At 46.4% G+C, this 12,656-nt stretch overlaps 1 protein-coding gene across 1 annotated transcript in view; it reads left to right on the top strand.

Moving 5' to 3' along the window:
• The first annotated feature begins 1,396 nt into the window (after positions 1-1,396).
• Positions 1,397-12,656, top strand: part of Pkd2l1 (polycystin 2 like 1, transient receptor potential cation channel) — a 38,636-nt gene continuing 27,376 nt past the window's right edge. The window contains exons 1-2 of the mRNA XM_021151980.1: positions 1,397-1,793; positions 2,301-2,414. Of these exons, the coding sequence (XP_021007639.1) occupies positions 1,559-1,793; positions 2,301-2,414 (349 nt within the window). The 5' untranslated portion in view covers positions 1,397-1,558. The remainder of the gene's footprint in view (positions 1,794-2,300; positions 2,415-12,656) is intronic.

Genomic DNA, 12,656 nt, shown 5'->3' with positions numbered 1-12,656 from the left:
GCTGGAGATCAACTCCATTGAGGCTGGAGATCAACTCCATTGAGGTTGGAGATCAACTCCATTGAGGTTGGAGATCAACTCCATTGAGGCTGGAGATCAACTCCATTGAGGCTGGAGATCAACTCCATTGAGGTTGGAGATCAACTCCATTGAGGTTGGAGATCAACTCCATTGAGGCCGGAGATCAACTCCATTAAGGCCGGAGATCAACTCCAGCCTGCTATGCTTTGCTGAACTTGAAGGCAGACTTGAAGCCAATGTGGCTAAAGCAACTGTAGGCAAAGATCCTTGGTTCGAAGAGTCCCCTGCAGCACCTTGGATGAACTACCAACATTTCAGCAGGAGCACTATTCTGGGCCACAGCTCTCGCTTATAAGGGAAACCTGGGCAAATGAGCAAAGGTCAGAGCTGGGCACAAGCAATACTATGATCAGAGGTCCACGCCAAGTCTCCATTCGGGAAAGCGAGCAAGACGGGATGCAGCCAGTCCCAAGAGCTCTCAGACTCAACTTGTGCTGAAGCTTACAGTTCTAATTCTAGTGCGAAGTCAAGTCCCAGGAAAAGATTGACCAGATCATCTGGTACAGACAGATGTCACCTCACCCTTGCCCTAGGCCCCAAGTTACGCCCTCCCTACCCAGCCCCATATGCTCAAGAGGTCCATCTCTAAGGCTGTGTGTCACCTAAGGGTGTGTGTCATCATTAAGCCATGAAGCCAAAGGTCAGGGAAAGAAAGCCAGCCTGGAACTCCGCATTCCTTTTCTTGTCACCGTCACCAGCAGAGACCCTATCTCTTAAGATCTGACAGCACGATTGCCTTCACCTGTGTCTTTCACTGACCTCTAAGGGAAGGGCACCCTGGGAGCCTCCTTCTCTAGTCACCAGGGGACAGCTGAAGGAGGCACACTGAAGGGCCTGGGAGACGACTGATAGAGCTGTCAAGGAACACCTCCCACTCTGCCCATCCCTGGGCTTGGTCCTCACCCTAATCCATGGTAGTCCTTTTAAGCCTTTTTTTATTAAAAGTGGTATCAGCTCACACCCACCACAGAGCTCTGCAGCCCTTTCTTCTCCTAGCTTCTCTACTGCTCCCTCCCTCCTCCCCCGTGGTCCCCGCCCTTTGACCAACTCAACAGTTGGAGATTTGAACATCCTATTCTGGGTTCTATCAGGCCCTAGCACACCCCCTGCTCCTCTTTCCCATCCTTCTAGTCTGTCTGCATAACATCCTCACACCCCTTTCTTTTCTCAATTCCAGTTCCCCTTATAGTACCATTCCTTTTGTGTCCGAGAGAGAGAGAGAGAGAGAGAGAGAGAGAGAGAGAGAGAGAGAGAGAGAGAGAGCATTGAAGGATTGATGACCATCTGTGTCCTTCCTGCTCCCTCTCCTATGTGAGCTCAGCTCCCCCACCCAGACAGGAGGCCGAGGTTGAAAGGATCAGCTGCTCTTAGACAACACTGCCTGGGCTCTCTGCTGCCAGTGTCCGTCTGGGTCTTTGTCTCTGTGTATCCTGTGAGAGTGGGCACCTGTGGTGGCAGGTTTCCACCTCCTGTCCCCATGAATATTATGGAAAGCCCCAAGAATCAGGAACTAGAAATCTTGGGGAACAGAGCCTGGGACAATCCTGCCTACAGCGACCCTCCTTCCCCGAACAGGACTCTGAGGATCTGCACTGTCTCCAGTGTGGCTCTCCCTGAGACTCAACCTAAAAAGCCAGAAGTCAGACGCCAGGAGAAGACACAGAGAACCCTGGTGTCCAGCTGCTGTCTCCATATCTGTCGGAGCATCAGAGGTACGGGGCACAAGGAGAGGTTTTCCTGGAGAGTTAGAGTCAGAGAAGGGACGACCTTAGGTTTGAGAGGGGGACAAAAGTGACCCAAAGAAGAAACGTTGGTGTCTTTGATTAGCTGGTGTTAGGAGTGCTTGCCCCAGGACAGACGCCTGGCTCCTGGTCTGCCAGAAAGCTCACTTAGCACAGTCATTACCTGGGAATCCAGGAGTTGTGGGAGAGCGTGGTTGGTGCATGGAACACTGAAGTAAGGAGGCTCTAGACCACCCCACCTGAAACAGATGCCCACCCCGTTCACAGTCTCACTCTGACCCAGTAGCCTCACCCTGTCTCTCACAGAGACTTTGTAGGAGGGCAGGCAGGCAGGCAGGCAGAGGGGTGTGGGTGTCAGGTCCCGGAGGTTACAGGATGGGTGAAGAAGGACCAGTGGAAATGGGGTAGGGACAGGGAGGGCTGGATAACTAAAATGATGTGCTGTTGGGGACTCAGAGCTTCTTTCTATGCCCGTAGGACTGTGGGGGACAAGGCTGACTGAGAACACAGCCGAGAACAGAGAGCTTTATGTCAAGACCACCCTGAGGGAGCTTGTGGTATACATCGTGTTCCTCGTGGACGTCTGTCTGTGTGAGTAGCCGCTGCCTGTGAGCATCTGCCTGTGAGAGGCACAAAATGTGAAACGTTTGTACCTCCCAGGCAGTATTCATCTGTGTGAGACAAGCGGATCCTGGGAATTTTGTGTAAACACCAATAAGCAACTCCTATGGGTTCTCACACTGAGTTCAGTGGAGGAATTCCAGTGGGTGGAAATATTGTTAATAAAAGGAGATTCCTCTCAGATTATGAGGTAACCTGATTTTCACACCCAAGTGCCTACTACTGAGCCAGCAGCCACCATATTGTGTTGACCGGTGGAAATGTTGAACCCTTTGTAAAGGGCAGAGGGTCCCCTCTTTTATTTAGTGGGTTTTGTGTGATTGGTTACTGTATAACACATGATCCATGTTTCTTAGGGCCAGAAAGAAAACGATTCAGGCTTCGGAGAGTTTCTGAGAAGAGGGTTTGGGACACTATCTGGGGAGCTTTGGTGTCCAGGTTCAGAGATGTAGCAATACCACAGTGTAGGCTGTGAGCAAGCTGGAGCACACGGATGCTACTTGGCCTCTAGGTGAGGGGAATATGCTGTGCGTATTCAGCTAAGAGTTATAGAGTAACTGGTGTTTCTGACCAAAGTTGAAGCTTGCACCCCCCCCACCGCAGCATCCTGTCTTCCCAGGCTTTCTGCTTCTTTTTTTTTGTTTTGTTTTGTTTTGTTTTTTTGTTTTGTTTTGTTTTTCAAGACAGGGTTTCTCTGTATAGCCCTGGCTGTTCTGGAACTCACTTTGTAGACAAGGCTGGCCTCGAACTAAGAAATCCACCTGCCTCTGCCTCCCAAGTGCTGGGATTAAAGGCGTGCGCCACCGCGGCCCTGCTGACTTTCGGCTTCTTAGGATGTGCAAATCATTGGCAAGTGAGGGTGAAGGTCTGATAAGAGAGGTATGACTGGAAGCTTCCATAGCTGTGCATTCCTCTGGTGCTGGTTAGGTGCACTTGTTGGGCCTAGCCTGTGCTTCTTGGAGTCTTTCCCTCCTAAAGTGAGCAGTGAAACCTGAGGCAGAGGTGATCGGACAAAGGCTGTGGGCCCCGTTCATGCTCTTGGAGCACATGACTACCAGAGAGACTGGTTTGTCTATTTTTTTGTGGTCACCAGCTGTCAGGGCAGAACACTCCTCCAACCCTGTCACAACAGCCAAAGCTCAGAAACAAAGCCTTTCTGTGCAAGTAGCTGCCATTCAGCTACCTAAGCTTTGGAGCAGAGTTAGCAGTTTTCCAACTCTCCAGAGTTGGTCACTGTTGCCCATCCTGGACTCCTGGTATGGGGAGAGTGTGTGGAAGCTTGAGCCTTGGCTGCCTGGTGTTTGTAATTCTTGCAGGCTCACTGCTCTGATCAGGGCTGGGACTGGCTTGAGTTTGCATCCTGGTCCATGATCACTGACTATCAGAGACTCCTAGAGGATGATTTAGATAGATGGTGGTGCAGATCAAGGATATAGATGATTCAGAGTCACTTCATCATGGCACCTTCCATGGGGTTTGGTCTGCTATCCCACAAGCCCAGCCCTGGGGATACCCAGAAGGATTTTGTTGTCTCACAGGAAGCCAATTTCGCTGTGGGAGCCCTACTTTCTCCCATGTGTGGAGGCCCCATCTTGGCCGGACACTGGATAGGAGGCACGTATGCGGCTTTCTGCTCCAAGAGTTAACATCGCTTCCAGACCTTTCTTCTTTTGTGCTATATATGTCTGTGTCACTCTCCAAAATCAAAGCCTCCAAGTGCTGGAATGAATGAATGTGCAGTGGTCAACTTTGCTCTTAGGCACCCTGCTCTCCAACCTCGGGAATTTCTTTTTTGTCTCTTGAAAGGGGTCACTGCCACATAGTGACCAAGGGTGGCTTATGTAGAGACTGAAGTCTGGACTCTGAGTTTGCAGATTTAGGTTCAAACACTTCACCCTGTCATTTTCCACCTGGGGGACCTTGTACTTTTTTTTCATAACTTCTTTGAATGTCAGTTTTCTCATTCTGTACCTACCTGATCCAACAGGGCTATGTGGCCATTATATGGGTCATTTGCTCAGCCTGACATGCTGTGACAACAGTTTCAGAGTACTTGCCACACAGTTGCCTATCTCAGCCCTGATCAGTTTTATGCCTTTTACTGGAAGAAGTATATCAAGGGGCATCTGACTGGCACAGTGCCCTGTGACATCATTACTTCTGTTGTAAGCAGGCATGTTACGACTTAGTAGCACTCACAGATCTGACTGAATTCTCTCCCTCCTCTATGCGTTTACCAATTCGCCCTGCTCCCTCTGGCCCACCCCTACGGCAACCTTGAGTCATAAACTCTTATCCTCACAGAGGCCACATGGTAATGAACTTATACCTGCACTTCCATGAAAACCTATTAGCTTTCTCTAACCTGAAGGGTCTGACTCTCCTGCTTCTCCCTTTGTGCTTCCCCACCCCCATGGCTGTGGTACATTTCTTTTTCCTCGTGAAGTGCTTCATTAGACCTGAGCCCTTGCTCTCCCACTTCTCCTGCCTCTGTAAGTCTGCTGACAAAGTTTATCTGAATGGCGATACAGCTCAACTTCCTCTCTACAGACCTACAACATTTCTATACATTATAACAAAATTACTTCTGGGGATGTCACACAGGAGGAACATCACACAGTCTCTGAAAATAATTCTCTTTGTATTCTTATTCGTTAGTGGAATCACAACCCTTCCTAGCCTAGTTTTAAAAATAAATAAAAACAAAAATCTTTTAGGAAAGAAGTCTTTTAGGAGAGAGAGAGAGAGAGAGAGAGAGAGAGAGAGAGAGAGAGAGAGAGAGAGAAACAGATGAAAAGAATCTTATAAGTACCCTGGGCATCTCCATGTGCCAGTTACACAGTGTCAGGTTTATTTTACAACCAGTGTATCTTCCTGGTTGGGATTTTCATACAGAAAATGGATGTTTACATGAGGCCAGAGGAGTATGGGAAATCTCTGAGCCTTTGATTCAACTTCACAGTGAACCAAAAACCGCTGTTAAAAAACAAACAAAACAAACAAACAGACAGACAAACAACAACAACAACAACAAACAAACAGGCTGGGCATGGTAGTACTCACCTTCAATCCCAACCCTAGGGAGGCAGAGGCAAGAGAATCTCTCTGAGTTTGTCAGCCTGGTCTACACAGGGAATTCCAGAACAGCCAGGACTATAGAGAGATCTCAAAACAAACAAACAAACAAACAAACAAAAAACAAAACAAAAGTCTATCTTTATTCAGTCAGTTTGTTGTTCTTTGTTTGTGGAGACAGGCAGCCCAGGTTAGCCAGAAACCGCCTTTCTCTTCTGAGCACTCTCTGAGTTCTGCCTGAGCCGCTATGCTCCGGTTTTTGTGTTGCTGCTCTACTTACTGATTCCAGAGCTCAGGAGGACCTCATACATGCTGGGCAAATTCCCCATTGCTGGTCTATTCTGATGGCCTTTACTTTTTAAAATGTATCAAACATAACCTTCATTAAGACAGGAGAACTGGCCCACATCTTTTAGTCCTGCATTCAAGAGGCAGAGCCAGGCAGAATACTTGAATTGGAGGGTAGCCTGGACTACGCAATCAGTTCCAGGTCAGCCAGAGCTACATAGTGAAACCTCTTCAAACAAACAAACAAACAAACAAACAAACAAACTCATACAACAAAAATAACTGTAAAGTTAATTTAAAAGAACTATAATTTTTTAATTAATTAATTTATTTATTATATGTAAGTACACTGTAGCTGTCTTCAGACACTCCAGAATAGGGCATCAGATTTCATTATGGATGGTTGTGAGCCACCATGTGGTTGCTGGGATTTGAACTCTGGACCTTTGGAAGAGCAGTCGGCGCTCTTAACCACTGAGGAAGAGAAGTACACACATGACACACAGACACACAGACACACACACACACACGCACTCATGACAAGTATTGGGTATAATGGCAGAGATAAGTAAGGAAACATCACATTGCCCCATCTAGTCACGCAAGAATTATCTGTCAGTGTTAAAAGCAAAGGAGGGGGCTGGAGAGATGGCTCAGGGGTTAAGAACCTGGTTGTTCTTGCAGAGGATCAGGTTCAAGTCCCAGCACCCACTGAGCAGCTCACAGATACCTGTAACCCCAATCAGGGGAATCTGATTTCCTTTACAGGACTCCAAAGCTACGCTATGCATACTTACATACTTGGAGGCAAAGCACTTCCATAAAATAAAAACAAAGAGATAATACGCATGAAAATGCCTTGAAAAATTGTATTTAGTTCTACCTAGAGAGACAGTATCATTAGGGGATTCTTCTAGAGACTCCAGCCCTTTAGGTTAGCCGTTTCTGCAGAAGGCCTCAGATTAGCATCTCTGTCAGTGAGAGTAGACACAGCAGGGCCTCACTGACCCATTTCAGAAGCAACTGTGTCACCAACTGCTCTCAAGGTTTCTGCAAAACTAGTTTAGTTTGTACTCCATTTCACAAATAAGGAAAAACTCCAGGGTGACAAAGACCCTCCCTGGGGACAGGAAATGAGGAGAAGAAGAAGCAGGAAACCAATTGAGTAACCATTGCCCACTTTCAAGGTTGAGGGTTTGAGTGAGCACAGTGGGTCCTGCATGCAAACATTACCTTATTGTCACGCAGCACATTGTAGCTCAGTGATATGGAGAAAGTGCTGTTTGTCATCAGCATCCCACCCTCATCCCCATCAGCATCCCACCCTCATCCCCATCAGCATCCCACCCTCATCCCTGTCAGCATCCCACCCTCCTCCCCATCAGCATCCCACCCTCATCCTCATCAGCATCCCTCCTCATCCTCATGAGCATCCCACCCTCATCCCCATCAGCATCTCACCCTTCTCCCCATCAGCATCCCACCCTCATCCCCATCAGCATCCCACCCTCCTCTCCATCAGCATCCCACCCTCATCCCCATCAGCATCCCACCCTCATCCTCATCAGCATCTCATCTTCAACCTCATGAGTATCCCATCTTCGTCCACATCCCCAACACCTGTTACCATCCTCATCTACTTGACAACTCCCTCCCCTACCCAAATAGTAGAATCTTAAGAGAATGCTGCTATGCTGCTACCTACATTCTTTCTTCTATTCCTGAATTTAAATCACAAAAACTTTTGGTTTGGTTTGGTTTTGAGACTGGGTTTCTCTGTGTAGCCTTAGCTGTCCTGGAATTCACTTTGTAGACCAGCCTGGCCTTGAACTCTCTGCTTCCTGAGTGCTGGGAATAATAAGCCTGTGTCACCACCAGGCTAAAGAACATTTTCATTTATAATTAACCCCCACCCTGTTTAAAGACATCTAATTTTTTTATATTACCAACATGTATCCATATGTATACACATTCTACCTTTTCACATGTAATTACATCAACCGTATTCTCTTATGTTTCTGAGTAGTTGGTGTATTTTAATTTGATAATCGCCAGCTATATTAAATTAAAATTAAAATTCATTAATTAAAATTGTATCTTACTCCTTAAGTATTTATTATGGGTAAGTATGTCCAGACCTGTTGCCTTCTCTTGCTTTTGTTAAATTTGTTCCCAGGGTACGTCTAAAGAGAGTAAGCCCGAAGACGAGAAGAACCTCTTAGTGCTGTGTGTGGCCATTTGCCTCAGTTAAAGCATTACATGTATTAATTCCAGTGCTATGCCTATAAGACCACAGCAGTGTAAGACTCTATGAAGATTGGCTATTCTCATTCATAAGTATTAATATTAAGTAGGTATAAAATGATATAACAATCTGCCTTTAATTTTTTTTTGTTTTGATTCATAGTAGGGATAGACAGTTTCTTATCCCTTCTTTGTTATTTATACCCATTTTGTATAAATTGCACAAGACAGACATCGTGAGGGGGAGAGGGAGATTTTAGGAATGGAGAATTGTTAGACCACAGCAGGAACTACCAATGAGGATCTTCATTTTGGAAACTGGGAACCCTGGGAGTGGGAAAAATAGTCTACAAAGCAAGATATCACCTGCATAGCAAGTGGGCCTGGGATGAGCCCAGAGAACGAACTGTTGCAGACAGCCATGCTGACCAAATTGCCCTCTCCCTTATGTTTTGCTCTAGCAAATTGGGAACAAATTTAACAAAAGCAAGAGAGGGCAATGGCTATCTGGTGACTCATTTGGCTAACACGGAGCTATCTTCTTTAGTCAGGCAATAAGGGGGAGCCATCAATCTCCTCACAATGTCATAATGCAGCCCTGGATCCCCACAAAGAGCATTCACACCTAGGACCTCACTTGACCATGACTGCATTTCTGTAAGGGACAGATAGCATTATTTCCATGCCAAAGATGAGGAAAATGCCATCCTTGTCTTTATGAATAGCACAGGAATCATCCCCCGTTCAGAAAGGCCCACATTAGTGGGGTCCATCCAGTCTCCACCATTGTCCAGCAGAGAAGTGCAGGGGAGTGAATGATGGCCGTGCCCCTCCCTCCACCTCCCTGCCCCCACCACCATACTTATGAAAGAGCTTCCATCCCTTTGTCTTTTTGGAGGGATGGCTGTGGCCTTTTGTTGATGGGAGAAACACTGGCGTCTTTGTGCATAAACAATGGCTGTTTGTTTTAGGAAACATTTTTGTTATCTCAAAGGTGCACCTGGGACTCTCCCTATATAAAGAGGCTCTGAGCCATGACCTAGGCTGGGTCTGGTTACTATGGAGTTGGGAAGGAGTATAGCGACCCTCAGCCTTTTATGACTCCTGTTTAGCCATCAATAAATGCAGATTGATAGCACCTTGTCATTGCTGGCTCTGGAGAATTGTATCTGCCTCCCCTTACTCTGTCTTGTTTTGTTTTGTTTTGTTTTAGATATATATTTGGGGTACCCATGAAGATAAGAGGCCGACTTGCTAGAGTCAGTTCCCTCTTTCCATCATGTGGTTTCTTAGGGAACCAAGCTCAGGTAGTGAGGCTCTGCAGCAAGTGCCTCTACCCACCAAGCCATCTCCCCAAATTAATAGTCGCTCTCTTTCAGTGGGATTCAAGGTTCAGGTAGAGTTTTTACCTCATCAGGGGACTAGGAGAAATTGCCTTTGTTAACTGCACATTTCTAGAATTGACAAGGAAAGAAGCAGAATGTTTATGGGAGCTTCAACGAGGGTCTGTAGGTGAGCCCCTGCGTGACTGTTATGATAGTATAAGTTAACTGGTCACATGGGGCCATGCCATCAGTGACTGGAGGAAGTACGGTCAGAGTAAGGCCACCTGCCTCAAGGAATGGTGCTACCAGTCATTAGCCATAGAGGTTGGAATACTTCTTTGAGCCTTGATCTCTTCCTCAAGAGAAGCTGATGTCTGCCTATCTGATGTTGGTAGAAGCAAAGAGGGTACTCTGCCTGGATTAGGCCCTCAACTGATGTCATTCCACATCAAAGTGCATGTAAGGAAGGTAGGTACTGAAATTCCCAGACTCTGGCTGGCTGTAGGTGCGATCGGGCTCTGGTCCCGCTGGCATAAGTGGCCAGGGAAAGAAAGGAGGTGGCTGATATCATATGGCACTAATTTGAATGCTTGCTCCATCTCTACCCTGCTGAGTGACCCTGAGAAAAGCACAGAAACTGAGCTATGCAACTCACAGAGAACTTTGCTTATGAGTCCAAAGGTCCGGAGTATAAGGTTCATGAGGGACACTGAGGCAGATTATATTTTGGAGTAAAAAAAAAAGTTTAGTAGTGTTGGAGAGGTGGTTCAGAGGTTAAGAGCACTGGCTGCTCTTCCAGAGGACCCAGGTTTAATTCCTAGAATTTATGTAGCAGCTCACGACCATCTTTAACTCCAGTCTCAGAAGATCTGACACCCTCTTCTTGCCTCTGTGGGCACTGAATGCATACATGCAGACAAAACATCCATACATATAAAATAAAAATAAATAAAATCTCAAGAAATTAAAAAAAACAGAGAGGTTTATTAGAAGATTTATTAACACTATGGGCGAACAGACAGACAGACAGACAGACAGACAGACAGACAGACAGCTGCATGGTGGAGACTCTGAAGAGAGTTTAGACCTCAGCACCATAAATAGATAGCATGGCAAGGACTCTGATGAATTCAGCCCCATGAGACAGAGTAGGGATAGCTTTTTAGAGATCTCAAAGGAGTCATCAGTTAGGTTGTCTCCGAAAGCAACAGGAAGACGACGTGGTAGCATTGGTAAGGTGGTAAGGTGGTAAGGCTATTTCATGTCAACTTGACCCAATCTAACAGCATTTGGGAAGCAGGAACCACAACTGAGAAATGCCCCAGCTAGATTGGCCGGTGGGAAAGCCTGTGGTGCATAATTTGAATTGATCAATTGATGGAGGAAACCCCAGCTAGCTCACTGTGAGTGGTACAACCCCTGGGTTGGTGGTCCTGGGTGCTACAATAAAGCAGGCTAAGCAAGCCATGAAAAGCAAGCTAGTAAGCCAGTACAGGATATTTGATCACACTGGGAAGCCCAAGGTTGTGTTATTTACTGAAAATACCTGTTTCTTGTTGTGGTGTGGCTCAGCCATTAGCACACACTTTTAATCCCTTTGGCTAGAATACAGGCATGCCCTTAGCACAAACCTTTAATCCCAAACAATGAAGATATAGCGTTAGTTTGTAGAAGGAAGCACACGTGTTTGAAAGTGAAAAATTTGACAAAGTAGGATATGCTCAACTCTCACAAGAGGAGAGGGGAAGGGGAAGCTACTTAAGAGGCAGTGCAAAGAGAAGACAAAGAGAGGAGGCAGTTTTGCCAGGGGGCTGTTACAGACAGGTTTAAGAGAGGACAAGCTAGACACAGTTAAAGATAGAACGAGCCAGAGAATGAGAATGAGCCAGAAGATTAGAACAGATTTCTAGAGATAGTTTGAGGTCAAACAGAGTAAATCAGGAGAAACTGAGAAAAGCCAAATTGAATTAATAAGCTTAGAGAGGAGTTTGAGCCAGAACAGCTGAGTTGAACCAGCCAGCCAGAGCTCAGAAAGAGCTAGAAAGGGTGAGCCTATTCAGCAGCAAGTCTCAGAGGCTGGAAACCTTCTAGGCTTAGATAAGTTTGTACAGAGGCTAGAAGCTTCCAGGACTAGGCCTATGTTAGCAGACGGAGGCAGCAAGCCTCCGGAAGGACCACTATCAATAGGAATATAAGAGATATTTAGCAGCAAGCTGGATCCCTCCATGGCCTTTACATATGTTCCTACCTCGATCTCTGCCTTGAGTTTCTGCCCTGACTTCCCCGGATGATGGATTACAAGCTGTAGAATGGAATAAACCTTTTCCTCCCCAAGCTGTGCTTGGTCATTGTGTTTTATCACAGCAACAGCAACCCTGACAAGGACAGGTAGCCACTGGTGGCCCTTTGGCATTGGGAGCCTGGCAACCTCACTCCAGAAAGAAGCAGGCTCTTCACTGGAACCTTGCAGGGAGCTGGAATGGTGGTGGGTGGGGTTGGGAGTAGGGGGGAGGAAGGCTGCTGTAGGCATCCTGGTCTGAGCAGTTGTGTTGGCTGGATCCTAGGTAAGACGAAATCATCAGGCATGTCCGGCAGGCTGTTTGGAGTTAGTCTGTAGAAGAATCTTGGAGACTATGAAATAAGGTAGACGGGGATGGGCTCTTAGGACACTAATAACACAGTCTGTGCTCTGGGTGGCGGTTGTAGGTGACAGTTTATGGTGATGCCTCAGGCCTGGGTAGAGGTTCGAGTCCCAGAAATAAGGGATAGGGCAATGGTTCTCCAAGGTGTGCTGGGCAGAGCCTGGGGCTTCTTATGACCTTTTCAGGGATGTTGTAAGGGCCTCTCTTATTCAATGGCCTAATTGTGTAAGGTTCCATTCTCTCCTTTCTCAGCTAAAGGAACAGATTGCAACACATTGCCTGCAGAAACCAATGTGAGAACTGAGCGATCTCCTACTAATCTGAATACTGTGGGACAGGCAAATTCAGTTTTTAAAAATTGTTTTTTCTCTTTAGAGAATGCAGTGGTTTTAAATGCAAATGTTATTTATGTATACATGAATTGTTGGTTAACATCTTTTTTAAATGATTTATTTATGTATTTACTTATTTATTATATATCTATCTTCAGACACACCAGAAGAAGGCATTGGATCCCACTGCAGATGGTTATGAGCCACCCTGGGGTTGCTGGGAATTGAACTCAGAATCTCTGGAAGAGCAGTCAGTGCTCTTAACCACTGAGCCATTTCTCCAGCCCAGATATCTTTTTTTTTTTT

This window comes from Mus caroli, chromosome 19, assembly GCF_900094665.2.
Source record: "Mus caroli chromosome 19, CAROLI_EIJ_v1.1, whole genome shotgun sequence".
Classification (NCBI taxonomy): Eukaryota; Metazoa; Chordata; class Mammalia; order Rodentia; family Muridae; genus Mus; species Mus caroli.
This window is presented reverse-complemented; position numbering and strand designations above follow the sequence as displayed.